Source organism: Dermacentor andersoni, chromosome 6, assembly GCF_023375885.2.
Source record: "Dermacentor andersoni chromosome 6, qqDerAnde1_hic_scaffold, whole genome shotgun sequence".
Classification (NCBI taxonomy): Eukaryota; Metazoa; Arthropoda; class Arachnida; order Ixodida; family Ixodidae; genus Dermacentor; species Dermacentor andersoni.
Genome location: NC_092819.1, coordinates 158,529,656 through 158,551,338, shown reverse-complemented (window position 1 = coordinate 158,551,338; position 21,683 = coordinate 158,529,656). Strand labels below are relative to the sequence as shown.

Genomic DNA, 21,683 nt, shown 5'->3' with positions numbered 1-21,683 from the left:
TGCCTTCCACAAAGTTCTATAACATTCGAGTCACGCGATGAAATCAGATAACACAAGGTTCGGCGACAACAAACAGCGGATAGAAGCATCGATAACTTTCCAGAAACTTCGGATACATGCAGGCGCGTCCCGCGCTGCGCGATAAGATTTGTTAGGCGGCGAAACGTGGTCGCCCGATAAATATAAGTACACGTGTCAATACCCCCCTCTTAAAAAGCATCGACCCGATGCTGCAAACAAACGAAAGTAATAAGGAAAAGCACTCGTAGCAAAGACGACAACAAAATAAGGAAGTTCGTCAGCGTCCATAAAAGGGTTTAAGGCGCACCACGTGGACCACTTCAGATCGTGCGCGGCGCCGCTGTGAATGCGAAATGCCGTCTGGCACGACCTCATAGTCCAGTGCGCCAATACGTCGGATAACCTTGTAGGGTCCGAAATAGCGTCGCAGTAGCTTCTCACTTAGTCCTCGTCGGCGTATCGGGGTCCATACCCAAACACGGTCGCCGGGCTGGTACTCGACGAAGCGTCGTCGCAGGTTGTACTGTCGGCTGTCGGTACGCTGCTGGTTCTTGATCCGTAAGCGGGCGAGCTGTCGAGCTTCTTCGGCGCGCTGGAGATAGGAAGCGACGTCAAGATTTTCCTCGTCAGTGACGTGCGGCAGCATAGCGTCGAGCGTCGTCGTCGGGTTCCTGCCGTAAACCAGCTTAAATGGCGTGATCTGTGTTGTTTCTTGTACCGCCGTGTTATAAGCGAATGTTACGTACGGCAGGACCGCATCCCAGGTCTTGTGCTCGACGTCGACGTACATTGCTAGCATGTCGGCGAGGGTCTTGTTCAGGCGCTCCGTGAGACCATTCGTCTGCGGATGGTAGGCAGTTGTCCTCCTGTGACTTGTCTGGCTGTATTGCAGAATGGCTTGCGTGAGCTCTGCTGTAAAAGCCGTTCCTCTGTCGGTGATGAGGACTTCTGGAGCACCATGTCGCAGCAGGATGTTCTCGACGAAAAATTTCGCCACTTCGGCTGCGCTGCCTTTCGGTAGAGCTTTAGTTTCAGCGAAGCGGGTGAGATAGTCCGTCGCCACGACGATCCACTTATTTCCGGAAGTCGATGTCGGAAACGGTCCCAACAAGTCCATCCCGATCTGCTGAAAAGGTCGGTGAGGAGGCTTGATCGGCTGTAGTAATCCCGCTGGCCTTGTCGGTGGTGTCTTGCGTCGCTGACAGTCTCGGCATGTCTTGACGTAACGGGCGACATCGGCGGTTAGGTGCGGCCAGTAATACTTTTCTTGTATCCTCGATAGCGTTCTGGAGAAACCGAGGTGCCCAGCGGTCGGATCGTCATGTAGGGCGTGCAGTACTTCTGGACGCAGCGCCGACGGAACAACAAGAAGGTAGTTGGCGCGGACGTTCTTCTTCACGAGTAGGTTGTTTTGAAGCGTGAACGAAGATAATCCACGCTTAAATGCCCTAGGGACAACGTCGGTGTGCCCTTCCAAATACTCGACTAGGGCTTTTAGCTCCGGGTCCCCTCGTTGTTGTTCGGCGAAGTCTTCCGCACTTATTATGCCAAGGAAGGCGTCGTCATCCTCGTCATCTTGCGGCGGCGGGTCAATGGGGGCGCGTGATAGGCAATCGGCATCTGAGTGTTTTCGTCCGGACTTGTATGTTACAGTGATGTCATATTCTTGTAGTCTGAGGCTCCACCGTGCCAGCCGTCGTGAAGGGTCCTTTAATTTAGCTAGCCAACACAACGCGTGATGGTCGCTGACCACTTTGAATGGCCTGCCATATAGGTAAGGGCGAAATTTCGCTGTAGCCCAAACGATGGCGAGGCATTCCTTTTCGGTTGTAGAATAATTGCCTTCCGCTTTTGACAACGACCGGCTAGCGTAAGCTATCACGTGTTCATGTCCATCTTTTCTCTGTTCTCAAACCAAGTTCTGGCGGCGTCTTCTAAGGCGAAGTAGACATGCCGCAGCTTGTCGTCGGAGTCCCAGTTGTTGAACGTCGCGATGCGTTCGTAGGTCTCCAGCCATGATTCCGGGTCTTCAGTCGCTGCTCCATGGAAGGTCGGTGGGTCCCGAGGTTGTTGCAGGACAACGGGGGACGCTGGGGCAGCCATTGGGGACTCGCACCTCCACCTCCACCAGATGTCACGTGGTCGTGATGGCAAAGAACACAGTAGGAATACTGTGAAAGGGTAAACTAGCTTTTATTGGGCGAACCTGTGCCCACAAAACAGGCTACACTTAAAGCACAACGGGAGCGGCGAACACAGTCGGCGATCGTCGAAAATCTGATCAGCGGGCCCAGCGCGTCAGCTTTTATACAGCAGTCATCGAATGTTCCAGACTAATCGTTGGGACCCGCGTGCCTTCCACAAAGTTCTATAACATTCGAGTCACGCGATGAAATCAGATAACACAAGGTTCGGCGACAACAAACAGCGGATAGAAGCATCGATAACTTTCCAGAAACTTCGGATACATGCAGGCGCGTCCCGCGCTGCGCGATAAGATTTGTTAGGCGTTTATTATAGGTTCTAGCAACTACGCGGAATATATTTGAAAACCTTTCCGCTTATTTAATCGACCTAACATGGAACGAAGGGTAAGCGTCTAGTATATGGAAACCTCAGAAAACTGTTCTTTTTTGAGAAGTCAGAAGAGTATTTTTAAGCTATCCCTAGAAAGGCAACCGTTAACTTTTTGTCAGCTTATATCTATGCAGACATCCTACAAACACCGAACAAAGTATCTTTGACCTATCTTTAGCCCAGTATTTCAAACGCTTATAACGATGCTGGTGTTACTTCAGTGTTTTTTTAGTCGACTCCCTCAGTGACGGGTTGTAGGCGTGATGGGCCATCTCACGTATTCGCAGTGCTAGTGCTTTCCTCTCTCCAATTTCTTGTTTTTCTTTATGTCTGAACCTCCATCCCCGCGTGTGGTGTAGCAAACTAGACGTGAGTCTGCTCGACTTTCCTACCTTTCCTCAGCCTTGCTCATTCTTCTGCAAACTACCCACTGATAAGTCGATGGATCAATCCCGAACGAAGTAGGCCAACCTGCCAACACGTTTCTGTAGACATTGTGCAGAGCTGACGCAGCTGAACATGCAAACACGAAAGTAAGTAAAACTGTCCAAAACAAGGCTATGGACACGTATATGAGTGCCTTACTTTGTATTTGTAAGTGACCCTCCGCGCTCGTTGTAATCGCAACGCATACGCATTAAACGGCCGCACGCCAAACTAACTCCATAAAGTTATCGTACAGTGCTTCGGCTGCCTGCATTGAAACTGAAGAGTGTGTACTGATTTTTTTTCTGTATCAAAATATGCAGTTCGGGCCACATACGTCAGAATCTCGCACATGGGGTTACAGTAGCGGTATACTTCATACAGCTAGAACCGAAGCGTGCCAGGTGGACTCAAGGATCGCGGTTCACCGGTTGGCACAAATAACGGCTGGGCTCGGGGATCGCGGGTCACCGCTTGGCACACACAGCGGCACGATACGGCGTGAAATCATCAATGCCAATGTAAATTCAAGGGATGCAGTTGCGCTTTGGAATCTCGTAATGGCAGAGCGCGGTGAATGTCGCATGCAAGCTCGGTAAACTGTGCCGATCTGAAAGAATACATTTTTATTCCCCGCTAAACGCGGATATATACATGTGGTAGACTGGTGGCTTGGTCGATGCGATACAGTGAGGGCATGTTTACGAGCAAGGCTTGCCTCGGATCCTTCCTATTCATATGCACATGAGACGCTGATCGAAGAGGCTCTCAATTGGCAAATGTTGAAACGATTTGAATGAAACTTTTTTGTATAAAAAATGTATCGTGAGTACCACAGGAATAATAATGCAGCTCTTTATTTTAGAGCAGTTTAGTGGGGATACTTGAGCTATTTACGGTTCTGAAGAGTACGACAACTTCCCCATCTCTGTAAATGTACAATTATACAGACATGGCCATTCGGTCATTCTAATTTGGCTGAGTATCTTATAAAATTATCAATCTTTGCATCACATTCTGCGTTATACCACCGAATTATATGACGCTTCGGGAACACCAACCAAGCATTTATCCTTTGATATTGATTCTTAAGAGCTATGCTGTATTTGCGGACTTTAGAGATGCTAATGAATGCCGCCTATAGCGGATTACAAATTTTCCACTTCGTGCTACATTCTTTTTTAGACAGAAATTAAATTTTGCGAGAATCTCGCGAGAAATTTGCCAGCCAGATCGAAACATCACTTTCAATAGCCTTAAAAATTCCCTTCATGTGGAACACATTTTACTCAATTGGTTAAACGCTGTCCTGTAGCCACATTTCTGCGTCCCCTACGTATTTGTGCGCGGAATTCACGGCTGGCACCAAAGTAAAGCCTTTTTAATGATACCAAAGTGGCCCGGCTGTTGTGTAGGAAGAGGACTGAACTGAGGGAAGTGTTGGAAAGTTGAAGGAAATGACTTTGCTAGACAACATCACCTGCTTAGTTAGTCACGAAAGCGAAATATCAGTATGTCGCTTATCGGCAGGGGAAAATGAAGCGGAATATGCTACATACCGGAAGTACGCTGCCCCACACTGTTACGTTCTCCGTAACTCGTCGATGGTCGACCTCCCACTGACGACACCACTTAGACAAGGTTACAGGTTAGCAAACAGCGAAGAGGGGAGGCGGGGGTGCAGTACAAAAAGGGATCGTGCGAAGATCGCGGCACCCATTCATGCGCTCCCGATCTATTTCCGTCGAGTGCAGATTAAATGAGATGCGTGGAGAAGCGTACTTGCAGAATTTCGACTATCTCCTATAGAGGCAAAAAAAAAAAAACCCCTTTTTTGAATTTTTTATTGCACAGCGAAACGCTATGCACTTGCAGTAGGCCACGAAATACAGCTTTGCACTGGTGCCTCAGAGTGATCACTAAAGTAGTGTATAGTGACATCTTATTTAAACGAGTCGAGCTGTTTAGCAATAGCCGAAATATAATTTCTTCGATGAAGCACATTTTGAAGACAATAATTGTCCGCAAAGAAATAAACACAAAAGAACTGCTATTTCGGTTACTTTCTTGCAAGCAGATATGTATCGCCACTGCTCATCGGTGGAACCGAGCAAGAGAAGTATGCGACATAATTAAACTTTGAAGTGTCTTGCCCAGAAATAAATAAAATAGACTGCGTATAAGCGCTTACGCTATCACACGCCAATGGAAGTGTTTTCTTGCCAGTCAAAAAAAGTAAAAGAAATGGGAAGGATATGGAACACTGCAATGCAGATTATACGCGGTGAAACGAAGAAAGGTGAGAGAGATAGAGAAAATATTGTTACGCGAACAAACGATTAAGACTGGAGGTTATTTATAAAATATATTTACAAAGGGTAACTGCAGCACTGGCAAGTTCAGCAGACAGCTCGAGAGCCAGAGACCGTTCGTCGTCTTCGTCGAGGCACCCGCGTGAATCGACCACAAGAAACAAGCAATATGCATGTATCAATGTTATGAATTCTAGCTGACGTCATTATCTAGGGCTCCTGAGAGAAATAAAACAGCGTAAAACTGCGTCTGTGATGTTAGAAAATATTTTACGCCAGCGAGGGGTTAGGCATGTGGCTGGCGGCGGTTGGTTCAAGATGGAGCAAATCCGAGCACGTCGGGGCCGTTGAGTGGTCGCTTTGAATTTGGCAGCGTTATTCCCGAGATACCGAAGCCAGTGCTTCAAGGCATAGTATTGCGACACTTAGAAAGTCGTCTCTGGAGAACGCCGCCATCCAGCGCTGCGATAAGCCGAGAACACGGATGTAGAACACATTGACAAAAAATGAAAGTGCAGCGTCGCTTCCGGTAACAAAGGCGGCTCTTCGAATAAGCGTCGAAGTGATCTCGAAGACGAGGGTCTCCAAGGATAAAACAGCGCATGCTATCGCCGTCATTGATTCTCTCGAGACGCTCGATGAAAGCAACGCAAAGAAACCTATTAAGAAACTGGATCCCCGTCGTATGAGCGTATGCGCACAAGGGAATACTCGTATCTTGGGATACTCCAGATGAAAGGGGCTTCCTTCACTTGGCTTACGCTCTCTCGTTCCGAACTATCTCTGTGTGCTGCACTTACCCGATGTCGGACCACATGTTTATGTGATATTCCTTCCCACTATCGCCGTTTATTAAGGTATCCTAATGTCTTTGACAGAGCTTTCGCTCGTTATTAATCAAATTTGTACACAAGTATATCGGTAGAAAAACACAGAGTACACAAACAACTATAATGCCACTAGCAACACGCACTGAAAGAGAACAGAAAATACTGCATTACTCTTGCTCACACATCAGTAACAAATACAAAAACATTGACGCTCGTCTGGTTCCCTTCCCGGCCTCTCGTTCTCTTCCATTTCCTCTCCGTATTTCCTCTCCGTAGGTGACGTTTGCGCCATTGCACGCGCTGTAAATTGGGCGAATGCTGCAGTGAGTGCGTGTTTAATGTATTGAGCGTATATTGCTGCTTCCCAAGCGGCTTGAACATCTGGCGTCTGTACAAGTCTAAGCAATGCTGAACCCAGAATTGTGACAACGCGCTTCTTCTGTTGCGCGCTATTACTGAGCAAGTCATTGTTTGAGCGCGTCATACGGTAACAGTAGGACATGAATAAACACCGGTGGGGAAGCGGAAAAAAACATACTTATTTGATCTATTTCCTCCACTTCATTTCACTTTTTTTTTACCACTGGCTTCGTGTAGTGCTTTTCGCTCGGTGTTGCTTGATAGATCAGCTGCCAGTCATCAGCGAATCGCAGTGCGTCAGCCAATCATTGTTCTTAAGGCGCATGTCGTTTCGGCTGTGTGATTGGGGCTGCCGCAGTATTATGCAAAGTAAGCCGAGCATTGTTTCATGCAGTATGGGTTAGAATAAACATTCGCAAAGTGCATGCGGAGCAGTGTTCTACCCATAAGAACGCAACTTTCATTGGGAAGGTGGCGCGCCCTGGTGATAAAGCAGAGAAACACAAACTTTTTGTCATCGATCTTCCCTCTTTTCTGCCTTTCACATCTTGCTGCGAGCTTCATTTACATTGTTCGGCGTTGGTGCATATTTATAAATAAACTGAAGTTCCCCCAAAAGCTTGGCATCAGCCCATCAGGGCAGCTTGAGGCGCTAAAGCACTCATAAGGTGCTGTATTATTCTATGTGGTTGTGTCGGTGGAGTGGTCAAGTACAAAAAAAAAATTATGCCCATCTTTATGGAAATAAAGTCTATAATTTGTTGTCATATAGACGCGTTGATGTTAAAGGTTTATCAGTGCATGAGTATTTTGTTTTTTTGGAAATGACTGTGAAAGTACGTGATGTGGATAAGGTACGGTATAAGGTATAAGGTGGAAAAGTGTATAACAGCTGTGTCTTACCAGTACTCACGTACGGGGCAGAAACCTGGAGGCTTACGAAAAGGGTTCTACTTAAATTGAGGACGACGCAACGAGCTATGGAAAGAAGAACGATGGGTGTAACGTTAAGGGATAAGAAAAGAGCAGATTGGGTGAGGGAACAACTCGAGTTAATGACATCTTAGTTGAAATCAAGAAAAAGAAATGCGCATGGGCAGGACATGTAATGAGGAGGGAAGAAAACCGATGGTCATTAAGCGTTACGGATTGGATTCCAAGGGAAGGGAAGCGTAGCAGGGGGCGGAACAAAGTTAGGTGGGAAGATGAGATTAAGAAGTTTGCAGGGACGACATGGCCACAATTAGTACATGACCGGGGTAGTTGGAGAAGTATGGGAGAGGCCTTTGCCCTGCAGTGGGCGTAACCAGGCTGTTGATGATGATGATGATGATGTACGCATGCTTTATTTCCACAAAACAAAAATACTGTACTGCGGGGGGAAAGTGTGGAAGAAAAGCTCGTCGTGGCAGCTTGACCAGCGCCTAATACCCGTAAAGCAAAAGGAGCGGCAGAGCCGAAACAGTTTTTTGTAATTGTTTGCAATGCAAGCACTAGAACATACCATGCATAAATATCACTGGTGAGAAAAAGAAATGTAACATGCACAAAAAAAGCACATTTCAGTGCACTTCCTAACCTTAGATAATGTCATGGAACTCACACACGAAGGAGAAAAGCAAGAATATTATTAAATATAAGATCATTTAGTAACCGACGTAGCCTGGAGCACACATTTCCGATCTGTAGTCAATGCGCGATTCTGGTTCGTGTCAATACTCTGGATATCTTCTTTTGCATAGGAAACTTCGTGTTGCTTCAGTTGGGTGAAAGACACATTGGTGGAAAGGCTGCAATTCCAGAAATTCTGCCTCTCAAATCGGGATATTAGTTCACCTAAATACCCTTTTCTATAGGAGTAAGTGGGTGAATCATATGCACTAGAAAACACCCTTCAGGGTGGAATATTCCTTAGTGTGCATGAAGAAAGTGCTCCGGAAAGGGTACCGATCCTGGTGATGGTGCAGTCTAAGACAGCTTTTCATAGCGGGAGTTCTTACGTGGGAAACAAAAACCGCAAGAACCCGTCACGCGACGCCCAGGAAAAACGTCTCAAATAGCTCGTCGGCTTTGACGCGAGAATACATTCTCTTATAAAGTGCGTACCGAAATGCTACCTGTTAAAGCCTGGGTAAGTAGGAAAGGCATCTTTGTATCTTCGGTTAGCTGTCGTATTTGTTATGAACCGTGAACCATAGAACAGCCTTTTATTAGCGGTTCTGTACTAGCAGTCTACTGTGTTGGGCGTCGACAATAACGTGGGCGCTGCTTCCGGAGCTCTTTCCATGCCTAGTTTCGCTATGCATGGAAGCGGCAAAAGGCGAATCTTTGTCTTCGAATAACCCGACAACAAATCGCTTTTCTTAAAACGGCGTCAAATATTTTGGCTCCCTGCGGCGTCCCCCTCCAATGCTACCATTGCCACGTTAGCGTCAACACCTGTAAATAATAACTTAGTCAAATAACCTTAGTTAACTATCGAACAGGTTGATGTCCGAACATACAGAGTCCGCCGTGCTGGAAGAACGAATAGTGAAGGAAACATCATCACCTCGTTTAAATGCATCTCTTTAAAAATCGGCTTCTAATAGAATAGATCACACGGTGTATATTTCACAATGTTCCCCAAATGAGGCTGATCCTAAGGGCTAGTCGTTCCTTCTCTATCAGTTGAGAATACCGTAATCAAGTAGAGCTGCGTCGGTGTCTGTTTTCTCTTTACTTTTTCTTTTATTTTCTTTTATTAAAGAAATGTTCAGGGGTTTTAGACGCTTTCTCGCAGAACATCAACGAGTGAAATGTTGGTGTTCTTGCCGTCATGAAATGTAGCGCTTAAAACTGTTCCTCGCGAAACTACAACGACATCTACTGTAGAGTTGTTTTAATATATTTGTGTGATTTACGATGACAGCTGCTCATGGTTGTAGTGAGTCTTCCAGCTAGACTCCCTCTGACATGAGCAAAAATATGCGAATGCAGGTATAAAAAATAGGCTGGTAATAATAAAGCGCATAATCTGAAAGAAAAAAAAAAGTTACATGCACCATGCGTAAAACACTTTCAATATTTGAATTCATTCGTTTTCTCTGCGTTTCAACTATATAGGCAGAGAGCGCAGATGCCAGCTGAAACATTTTGTGCAGCTTTCAGACATTTGAGGCCGTTTTTCCAAAGAACCGAGTGCTGCCAATAGAGAGAGCATCTCTGTTATTCAACATGACAAATTGCCCCTGATGCAAAAGAAATCCGCCACTGCACCGTACTTGATCAACGGCAGAGCACTACTTCCACAACGTGGTTCACTTTCTCGGTAGCGCCATGACCTCCATTCAACAGATTTGTGTGCAGTGTTACGTGCGCAGCTAGCACTCAGTGTGAAACTAACTTGCTCCCTAATATACAAAGCGCATTGGGAAGTAAGGCTGCGAACAAATAGATAAGAAAGAGCGCGCACTGATAAGGCAAAGCTACGTGTAGAAGTCCGAAGAAATAGATAATGCTAGAGGCAGAGATTGGGGGTGTCTTCAAATTGCGGGAAATCTTACTCCGTTTCGGATAGCAGGTCGCAATAATTTTACGCAATTTATCACCCTTGATCTTTTGCCGTGATGGAAAATGTGTCTTACCTTCAATCCATCCGGACATAATACACCTGAAATACTGCCGAACTGACCCGAAATCACGCATTGAAGGCTTCGCTTGAGTCGCTGTATTTATCCTCTTTTTTAGTCCCGAACTATCTTTTTCCTGTTTTCTACTTATTTCTGCATTTTATAGGCTTGGTATTATCATAATGTTTAAAACGGAGCACTCGGAGCTTAGTGGAACACCGAATTCGCTTGTTGACAAGTTTCCTGTAGTTGCGCCATAAACCAAATGCTACGCCAGCTGTGACGTTTAAATAGACTGCAATAAACTGGATGCTGCTAAACGAGATGTTCCATGAGTATTTCAGTAGTTGTACAGTGCCTAATTCGCTAATAGTATCTCATCAAATTCTGCGGTTTTACGCGCCGAAACCACGATCTCATAATGAGGCACGGCGTAATGAGAGGCTTCCGGAATAATTTTGATCTTGAAGCAGAACCTAAGCACAGGCACACGAGCACTTTTTGCATTTCACCCTCATTAAAATGCGCAAATGGAGATCAGCAGCGCCAAGCCACAACCACTAAGCTACCAAGGCGGATTTTCCCCTTTTTTCTCGTGGGTTTTGTGAAAGGTAAAAATAGGCAACCGGTTTCTTATCTCTGCAAAAATGCCTTCCTTAAAAAAATGAAATAACACGACACAACGGGAAGCTGCGAAATGCTTCAGGCCTTAAAGACGACTTTGCACGGAAAAGGCCGTTTTGTTTTGCTTTAAAAACACGGTATTTCACATTTCATTTCAATATGCAGAACGTGTCTCGGGGACACCAAATCTTTTTTTTATTTATTGTAGAGAGCATGCAGATTTGAAATACACAAAGGTATGTATGTCTTCCAGGAATATGGCTCACTGTAAGTACCATACGATGGCGCACCACTGCATAGTTAGGAAAAGCTTTTCTCTCGCACAGCAAACTGCCTCCTCTCCCATTGTTCATCTCTGCTCAAGCACAAGTTTCGCTTACGCACAACTGTTCTTGATCGCATTTTCAAGATTTTCGCAAGTTCGTAACGGAATGAAAAGCTTAAACTGAACATTCTCGCGTCTCTCTCAAAGCAAGTTGATAGAAAAATCAAAAGTGAGCACTGATAAGTGTTTAGGTTGTTTTTTTCTCTGCGCTCCTGAAACATTGTGACATACTTGTACTGAAGTGAGAACGAAATCAAAGAGCTGTCCATTATGTTGTTGCAGGGATTTCCGGGAGCTGTATTGTTTGCCATCAAGTCATCGTACCGATCGAGACCCTAACCAAACGGGGGCGTAAGTACATTTTTCTAAAGTACTATCATTTCTGCATTCACGCGAACAGTAAAACTCATTTCTAGTTTTCAATCGGCGGTCATCGGCACTTTACATTAGGCATTGACTAGCGGGTATGCGTGTTATTGCTCAACCTTGCCATGCACTGCACATTCTATTTTTCATCTCGTATATCCGGGACAAGCACAAACTTCTTCACGACTTGTTCGCATGGCACTTCACGACATCCAAGCGGCTTAAATATACCCTGCTCGTTAATTTACCTCCATGGGAAGTTCTCAGCGATTAACCTTTAATTTTCTCTCTGAAATTAATTTTGGATTGCGGACTCCTACCAGTGAACACTAAAACGACAACGTTTAGAAAAAGTCGTTTAACCTTTTCACTAGAGTAAGCACTAAATACGATAAACTGAGGCTATTCTGCGAATTAGGCGCAAGAGACCGTGACAACACGTGAACAGAGATCAGTTAGCACTGGTTTAGACGTTGACACGAAAACTACTTTTTAACAACTGAGGATATTAGGTCTTTTTCAGTAGTTGTAGTAGTGCTGGCAGTAGTAGTAGTAGTCGTATCAGTAGTCGTAGCAGCAGTCGTAGTAGTAGTCGTAGTAGTAGTATCAGTAATACTGCACCGTTTTTTTACTTAGTAGCGTAACGGTACTAAGTTTGTACAGCGCAAACAAACAGGAGATGAAGACATGCAGAACGACGTGGACAGGCATTGCCCACGTTAGCACTACGGAGCGTATACAAAGTTGGAAGCTGAAGTGACTGAATTGGTGCCAAAGCGCACACGCACCAACCTACCGCCAACAGAAACTCCGTCAGCACGGATGCCACCAAGCACCACAGTCGTTGAGGCTACTGAGCCTTCAGAAGAGCAAAGGATTAAAGGCATAGAGCAAAAACGTAGTTATGAACCAGCAACAGCGTCTCTCCGTGTCTTGCTCTGCGCCTTCCTGTCCTGTCCATTTCCGCTGTGCAGACGTAATACTCGAGAGAGCTGTACCAACATGTCCGGGAGCGAATTCTTTCGATGTCCCGGTAGTTCTTATTTTTTTTGAAAAATAATAAACCTCGACCTCAGTAAAGAAAACCTATTAATCATCACTGCTATAGCTCCGACTCGGTGCTCCGGAACGTTTCCAATTTCAGACCCGTACGTTCGCACATTGGTCATGGAGTAATGAACTGCCACGGTACGGATGAATAAACTTACACATGAACTTGCATGCCAAAGGTACCTGGCATTGTACTCACGAGTGACTAACGCAATCCGCAGAGTCCACCAGAATACGCCATTATAGCAAATGGGCATTGGGCTTCCAGCTCGTTACCGGACACGGTGGAGCGGCACGTTTCAGTGCATTTCGCGCGTTTCTTTTTTCCGCGGGCCTACGGGCAACCACACCCGTGGAAACTGACCACACTTCGCGCGAGGTCGCTGGCGAGTGCAGAGACAGAGCCTCCGAGGCATGACGGCGAGACCGTGGCCGACGATCGTCGTGCGCGTGACCGTACGCGCTGGTTCTGTAATACGGTGCAGCATGCTGCGAGTCTGCAGCTTCTCTCAATCGCTATGAATGGAGATGCACAGAACTAGCATAGTTGTTCCCTCAATTGAAATGGGCCAAAAACATCTGTGTATAGTCTAACCATTGCGCTGCTTCTTTCTTTTCTTCTTTCACGTGTGTCTTGCTGTGCAGCTACTTGCTTTGTGGCGTCAACTTAGAAAATACGAGTTCTGAAAGGAATTCCTTATTTCGCATTGGTGTGTTGAAACAGTACGCTGAGGCATTTTCTGCGTAGACTTTATTTATCAAAGTTATATTATAGCAGAGACAGAGCATAATATTTTTTGCTTGCCTATTTAATGATAACGTTTGAAATACTTTTTGTCGCCACACCTGAAACAGCTATCACGAGATATGTGTTGCGAAGACAAAAATTTAATAAACGCTATATACCGTCGAGACTAAATACGCAACATGACAGGGTCGCCACGCTCTAATACGTGCTAGTCTCAATTATTTGAATTGATGAAATCAAATTGAAATTATTTGCTCGAGCTTACCTCAAAAAAAAAAAAAAGAATGCAAACATTTTGTATAACTCTCATCTTTCGCCTTCCAAGTATACCTTTTTTATTAATGATTGTTATTGTTTCTCGTGTTGATGACAAGAAACCGCATTACATGGTTTCTGTTGATGTCGATTTATTGCTATTAGCCAACGCAAAAGCAATCAGTATCGCATTTATACGTATGTGTGTGTTCCTAATGCTACGTTGTGTTGATATAGAGAGCTAGGACCGAGTAAAACATCTGAAGCAAATTTATGACGAGGTAGTGAATAGCGTTTAAGGCACAATAAACTCACTTTGCGCTGCAGGAGATGGGAAGATAAAACACCAAATGCTTTGTTGTGTGTTGCATTAGTTAAGTTCTGCGTCATCTGGCTATTCTCTAAGTAAAAAAAAGTAAGAATAATCAGTTCCTTTACTGATTGTCTTTCGAAGGAAAAGAGACAACGAAACAACGCTTCTAAAGTTCTCGATGCTATAGCGGTGGATCTGGGAACGAGAGCCTTGCATGCAACTCTTACTGTAAAAAAATTAAAGTAAAATAGACCTTGAAGTACACTGTCTAAGTAAAAGCAGGCGTGCTAACAAGATTGCGACGCGACGATCTACTTTTTCACTTAGAAAAGCAGTGCTTTTCTTTATCGCTTGGTTTTAAAATCGGTACAAGTGTTTCCACATGAGAAGAACGACTTCAAAAACCCATGTAATCCTTGGCAGATCCTATAGAGATTGAGAAATATCGGTCCTCTATTTACACGCACATCCATTGTAGCCCTTAAGGCTCTAGAAATCTTTACTAGCGAGCGAAGATTACCGGAAGAGCAGGATCGCTTTCTAAGCTACCTCAATGAGCCAACACTTTATGGCAGACTAGCCTTACACGCAGGAAACAATGTGTCACCATTAGGGGGGCCTGTTGTGGTCTATATTGTTGTCTTTCAGTAAAGCACTAAGGAAATGGACAGCACAAGAGCTGCAATACTTTATTTTGCTTTCCAGATAAGATATTTGTAGACGTCTCTAACAACATGGCTTTTGGGAGAAGGGTCAAATGAATAATGTGACTAGAGTTTTCTCACAAATATTTATTGCAGAGCACTGCTTTGTTTCTTTAGTAGTGGTCTTCACAAACGAATTTTCAATACTCTACACAATCACTAACCATTTCCGCACAAATTGATATCAATGCGGCTAAGCTGCCCAAGAAGAATATGCGTATTTAACTTGATCGTGCTGCACTTTGAACATAACGAGTTTAAGGAGCCCTTGTTTTTCTCTTTCAAGAGAACTCCTGCTCACTGTGTCACTGAATAGAAAGTCTTAGGCTGTGTCAGACAGTAGCAATCATTATCGTGCTCAGTCTAACTGGCGTCATTCCAAACTCTAGCCTGCGTAAGAACAAATGTCTTTTCGAATCTTCAGAATTATCAACTAGGTGCATGTCACTGCTGTATATGTCGTCGTCATTGCTTCGCCGGCAGGTGAGAAGAATTGTATGCATCATACAAAGCATTTCATATCCGCGTACAGAAAGCGGAATTTCTTGCGTAGCTAAAGATAAAAGAACGGCAGAAGGCTACGTTCATCTATGGCTTGTGAGACTCTCATGACGGAAAACATTTCTTGTTATCAACAGAAAAACAGTATCTCGCTATCTATTCTCATCCAGCAAGATCTTTTGAGAATCGCTTGCTGATCATCTCAAAGCATAATAGAGAGCTTCATGTATAGGGCTCGTTATCCGTACACATGAACGGTTACGAGCCAGCCAGTAGTTACCCTGGCCAACCTCCTTGTCTTTCCTTCCCCTTTTGTCTCTCTATATCCGCTATTTATGCTGGGGATATAGACTGTGCGTGATAACCAAAAGGCTGTATTTGTTACCCTAATACCTACTTGTTATTGGTCCACTGCCTTCGCTAGTAAGTTGGCTATCACTACCTGCCAGTGCTCATACTTGACATGGCATAGACTAGAAAGATTTTCATTCAGGCCTTGATTTACACTTCGTCAAATGTCTCTGGTCGTTATCTTCCAACTGCTGCACCTTTCTCCCCGCTTCATACTCACCGTCTTTGATCGTTGTTCCCATTTTTTTCCTTGTAAAAGGTGTTAAACGTTCACTTATGAACATGAGACAAATTTACAGAGACTTTCTACTTTCGCGAAGACCATTCTGTGTTAGCTGGCACCATGCGCAGGTCAGTTATCATTTATCGCTGTTTCCTGCTGCCTGTTATGATAGGCAGTATTTACGTGCGGCCAATCCTTTTAGTCGGCTTTTGAGTGCAGGTCCTCGCCCATGATTCACAAAGCAGTTCAAGCAGTTCATCACCTACATCGGTCCACAGGAGCAGGCGACGAACCAGTGTGTAGCCGCAAACGGCAATATTAACACCGTTTGCGAGCCAGCGAAAGGAATTTACAAATGGAAATCTTTGTGACCTTAGTGCGCTGATATTTGAACAAACAGGAGATGTGCCACCACTCATCGAATTAGTGGTATCAGCAACTTCTGTATACTTCCGGACATACTAAAGGAAGACGAGCACTCTCTCAAGTAATCCCTGCTTAATGGCGAGAAAGTAGAGAAGTCAATGGGGGGGGGGGGCTTTGACATCTGGAGGGCATGTCATGAATATCAGCAAACAAAAATTAATTCCATTTATTTTTAGTTTCACAGTGGTACCCTTCTAATAAAACCATCTAATATAGTTGGCAGCCAATGGTGACTTCCTTCATGCGGCCGGATATTTAAGGAAAACGGTTGGATCACTTCTTTTTGTGTTGAGGCTTTGTAGGTTGCAGCGCGGCCTTCTTCCGAACTCCGTTTCGACTTCTTAACTGAACTCACGCACGCTTTGTATCTTTGATTGAAAAACTTTTATTGCTCTAAAGGAAGATGAAGATTTTCAGTCTTCACGGTAAGCTACCGTGGTTCAAAGAGCCAGCGGCTTCTTGAGGCGGGCGAGGTTGCTCGACTGAATTTGTTTGAGCTTAAAAACATAGTTTAAGGACTTGTTTTAAGTGGTTCGACAAGGTTGCGGCACTCTTCATTGCTCCAGTGAAAGTAATATGTTTTCCCAGTGGGGAAGTTAGAGATTTGACATTCCTGTTTTCGGAATCGACGCATGATTAAAACGCAAATGCTCAGGGCGATTGAAAGAACGGGCGTTTACAAGAAAATTCCAAGGTACAAAGTACATTACGAAGGCACTGTCACTTACAGACATTCAACGCGTGTTGTCATCAGCGTTTAGTCCGACTCGTAAGTGCTTTAGTTCTATAAAATTATCTCGCACGGGTTCGCCTATGTATACAGACTGGTTTGAATGTGATCGGTGGCATGCATGACATTAAAGGAGAAGTCAGCATGGACGTACATCATCGTAGACACATCGAATTGCCTGTTTCGCACGTTCCAGTCCTCGAAACTGAGCAGACAAGAAATCCGATGAGAGCCTGGAGGGGCTCCGCAGACGTGCAGGAACAGCAATGATGGAGTGTCAGTTTATTCCTAAGCAAACCACACTTTTACGAGTGCAGTTTTTTTAAAAGGCACAAGCCGTGACAGATGGCCAAGCTGTAAAAAATATATTCTTTTTGGGGAGTGCGGAATGTGAAAAAAGCGCTGTAAGTTTTCTAAGCTAGGGCACGCATCCTGGAATATTGGGGCCGAATTCACGAAGCTTTTCATGATGAAGTGCTAATAATATGGTCAGCTTCACGATTGACTGGCACATGCTCTTGAACGGTTTTAGCGTGATAAAATTTCTGAAAATGCGGCCCATTTTCGGCACCTCTACCGTAGTGTGCGCGGTCTACGTAGTGTTTTACCGACTGCAAACGAAAGCGGAGCTTTTTTTTTTTTGTTCTTTTCCTTTTATGCGAGGAATCCACATCCCGCAGACAGTGCTGGTTCTGAATGTGCATATCAGAACAACTCCGGTCCTTTCATTCGGCGGTCAGTGATGCACCTTCCATCTTTTACTCACCTCTCACCTTTCTTCTACTGGCCACACGCAGAGCTGACGTAAGAAAAATAAGACATGCCTCTGGTACTTTCTCCAGTTTTCCCGCCACGTTTGCCACCAGGCGTGCAAAAAAAAAAAAGTTCCGCTACGCCAGCTGCATGCCGTGACTGGCCCGCTACTGCGGGTCATTACGCGCGCAAATGGCGTTTCAACAGTTCCTCCCGCATCCTTTCAGCACTTCCTCCGCTTCAGCGCAAAAAGAAAAAAAAAGATCTGATACAACAAAAGCGAAAGGTTAGGCGCCCTTCTGAACGCCAGCCGACGCACGTGGCTGCCTGAAGAAAAGACGGGCGCATTGGCAATTCATATCAGAAGGAAGGCTGCTCCACGCCTACCGAGTTCCCGGGGCAAAGTTTTCAACTGTGTGGCTAAACTTCTGGGTAGGTCAAAACTGTAGAAACGAAAATCTCAGAGTTTTGCATACCGCGCGGTCGCCTAGTGACGATGAAAGGAATTCAACCAAGGAGCTTGTAAGGAATGTTAAACTTGGTTCTGTAAACGTAGGCTCGTTGGGCCTCGCCTGAGCAGAACAGATAGATGGGAGGGTGGGTACTTGCGCCCTTATTTCCATAACTTTTTTGCTAAAGTTGTACACATGTTCCATCATCCTTCTGTAATCGCTCAGTACTAATGTTATTGTAGGGCCTTGAACGCCATAAAAAAATAACTAAATAAACTCATAATTTACCACGAGAACCGCGCTCCACGATATTTATAATAGTGTCACTTGTCAGTTACAAGATACCCCAATTTTGCTTGTGTTTCTGAAGCTCGTGATGAGCGTATTCAGCTCTTTCAGCCTTGGAGATCGTACGTGCGAAAATACTTTTACAAGCGTTGCTCTTTTAGTTTTTGTTCGCGCACTCCCGAACTTTTTTTCACGAGGACATCTTTTTCAACAATCGAGATTATCGGTGAACGAGATGGGTCCCAAAATGTCATAATTCCGGTTTCTTGATGACACCAAGTGCAAGCGTCATCCCTGCTGAACTACTGGCTTCACTTTTTGTGCTGCCCTAATGAAAGTTTTCAACAAAAACTTCATGACGCTTGAACTAGCATCTTAAAAAAAATTTTAAGGCGGCCTTTCTCTGCACTACAAATCTGGTTTCTCTGCGGTGAGTGAAGTATCTTTGCTGGCAACAATGTTCGCGGCTAAGTACACGTACTCGGATTGGTTTGATGTGCGCAGCTGAACTCCAACAGGATTCAGGGAGGAGTATTCTATAAAAGGCCACATAGTGGACTGTCCATTTCGGCCGCTGCTGATTGGATGCAGCTGTACGAGAGTGGAAACGAGCGGCCCTAGCCAATCAGCAGCAGCCGAAATGGACAGTCCACTGGGTGGACTGTTACAGAATACCCCCCCAGCTAAATAAATGCTGACTGAAAATTTTTGTCGTACTATTTGCGCATTATCTTTTTGTCCGGGCAAACGTAAGGCGTTCACGGGAAGATGAACCCATTCTGGAAAAAGTCAGTATGGTTAAATGGTGAATCATTGGCAGCCCTTTATACTAGTTTGCGCAATTACTATCGTATATGAAAATGCGCGTGTAGTGACCTTACGTTCACTTTTCAGTTACATGCAGAATGCAATGAGTATAGCACCAAGAGAGTAGTGAATTTATGCTTAAGCGAGCTCACTACTTTGCTCCGTGTTTCGGTTCCAATAAAGTTGCATTCCATACGATTGCATGAAACTCTAAACTAGTAATAATTAGCGAGGCGTAAATTGTTGTGCCTTTCATTCTAGTGTTCAAAAATGCACCTAATAAATGAGAGATTTCGGCCTGGCACTTACTATACTAAATATGCTGAAAACGCTGCCTTTTCTAATTCATTTGTAACTTTCCGTGATGTGAGAGGAAAGTGCGCTTGTATGTTTTTCCGCACGTGTCCTACTGTCACGTAGTAATAGGCAAATGTAAATGAATCGGTCAGAAGAAAACTTAATTACGAAAGAGTGAAGTTCAGGCTTCAGCCCCTCTGGTGGATGTTTGAGTAAGAGAGCTACACATCGGGGGCAGGGGGGAGGGGGGGGAGGCAACGCGTAAATGAATTGTCTAGCGGCCACTTCACTTTACCATCTGCATTTTAAGCTGATAACAAAGTTTTTACGACCGCAGTCAACGAAGCTCACACACCAAACAGGCCAGAAGAGCGAACAAATTTAGAAGCAGTAGTCCGTGAAGCACTGATGCATCCCACAGCGTGACCTTGTTTACTTTATTGGTTTCTTGTGCCTACCTAGTACGGGAAGCTCACTCTTTGAGCAATGCTACGTCGCAGATTCATTGTTCCAGCATATACCTTCTTTCAAAACAGCACCACGCAACTATAAACCGAGATTTACCTTCTGCGGTTCTCACCTGAAGCTGAGCACTGTGAGGGGCCGGTATGACTTGTGACTCCGGGGATCGGCCATCGGTCGCCCCCAGAAGTCATTCATCCAAAGCGATGACGACGATGACGACAACGCGTGTCGCCTGTTCTCACCGGTGACGTCTGGGTTCCCCACCACCGCCACCATGTCGTCGTGCACGAAATCTCCATCCAGCGAGTTGACGTAACAGAGCACAGCCACAACACCGGCACACATAGCGGGTATCCACGCGGCACTGCTCGTACACCACTTGCGACTAAAACCGTAATCGATGCACGTCGGTACTTTTGCGCCGGCACCGTCATGCCGCTTTTGCTGGTTTTGCTGCGGATGGTGGTGTCGACGGCAGCGGGGTCATGTCCGCCGCTGCTCCTCTGCTGGAGCGGAGCTCAAACTGAGTTCGGGACCCGAATGATGCTCAAGGTAGTCACGTGTCCTTGCAACTGCGGAAGTACACATGGCGCTCAGCGAGCCGGTCAACGAACGCACCATGCCTGCACCGCGTGCTGGTTTGCTACGGCGAACTTTGCTAAATGAGTCTAGATGGCAGCGCTTCCGCTCACCGTTCGAATGATTTGATGTTTCCGTTCTACCCGTCATCGTGGTGGACGCATCTCCAGAAGCCTCTAGGTACGCACGGAGCAAGGACGTTTCCGCACCTCCACCAAGCCAACCTCCTATAGCCATAGTAGGATGTCACACAACGAACAGATTTTCGAATAGAATGGTCTAAACACCGTGCGCGGATATTTGCACGTTAATGCAGTACGCACACACAAGGCAACGGAAAACGGCGTGGACGATTCGGCGCTTACAAAGCACGTGCAGCGTGGGATGGCTTACTGACGCCGCCAGAGCGTATCCAGAAAGTATGTCCACTCACGACGGCGTTCTTCTTCGCCGCTCTCGTCGGCATAACATCATAATCCGAGATAGATCTGCATAACGGGTGCAATGCTTCGACAAACATGCGGGCAAGAGATACGAAACAAAGACGATGTCTTGCCTCCGCTTCGGGATGCGAGCGCCGGCCGCCTGCTCTGCATGCCAACGGCACGAACTGCGACCGGAATACTATCTCAGAAGAAAATAAAAAGAAAGGAGAAGTGGAGGTATCGAATGACTACATATATATCCCTTGAAGTGGCGTCATTGTCACTGTCGTTGCCTGCGCATAAGCTACAGGACGCTAGTTCCACTGAAACGAATTCTCCAGGCTTCCGCACCCTTGTGCTGAACAACCTACCGGATAGCGGGGCCTGGAACTTCTACCCGAGCACTCATGCGCAGTGCTCAAATAAAGGAAAACATTCAGGCTGATGGGAGCGCACACTGCATGACAGAGTGGGCGTAGGATCCCGGTGCGCGTACGAACACGCGCGATCGTGCGAGCGAAACGCGCCAGCGACCGAGCGTCAGACGTTCCACCGTCGATGAGACGCGAAGAGGATCTGCAAGACCGGAGAGAACCGCGGCGGCATTGCGCATGTACAGTTGAAGCGAGGCGCTGGCGCAGGGCCTGGCGTTTTGAGCGGTCTGGCTAGGGCATCGGGAGGTGGCGCCATCTGTCTGGCGGTGCAGAAGTTGAGGGGGCGAAGGAGTCGGGAAAGCGTGCTTGTTGGACGCACGGACTTTGAACCGCTGGCTGTGCAGCTTAAATATAAAGCTGGATGCTGGAAGGAGTCAAGGAAAGAATACAGTGGGCAAAGAGATGATGAGAACAAAAATAAAGGAAACCG

The 21,683-nt window shown here is 45.7% G+C and overlaps 1 protein-coding gene across 1 annotated transcript in view; it reads right to left on the bottom strand.

The window, feature by feature from the left end:
• LOC126523738 (protein O-mannosyl-transferase TMTC1-like) overlaps positions 1-21,395 on the bottom strand; it is a 111,607-nt gene extending 90,212 nt beyond the window's left edge. The window contains exon 1 of the mRNA XM_072288872.1: positions 19,931-21,395. Coding sequence (XP_072144973.1) covers positions 19,931-20,160 — 230 coding nt within the window. The 5' untranslated portion in view covers positions 20,161-21,395. The remainder of the gene's footprint in view (positions 1-19,930) is intronic.
• Positions 21,396-21,683: the final 288 nt, after the last annotated feature.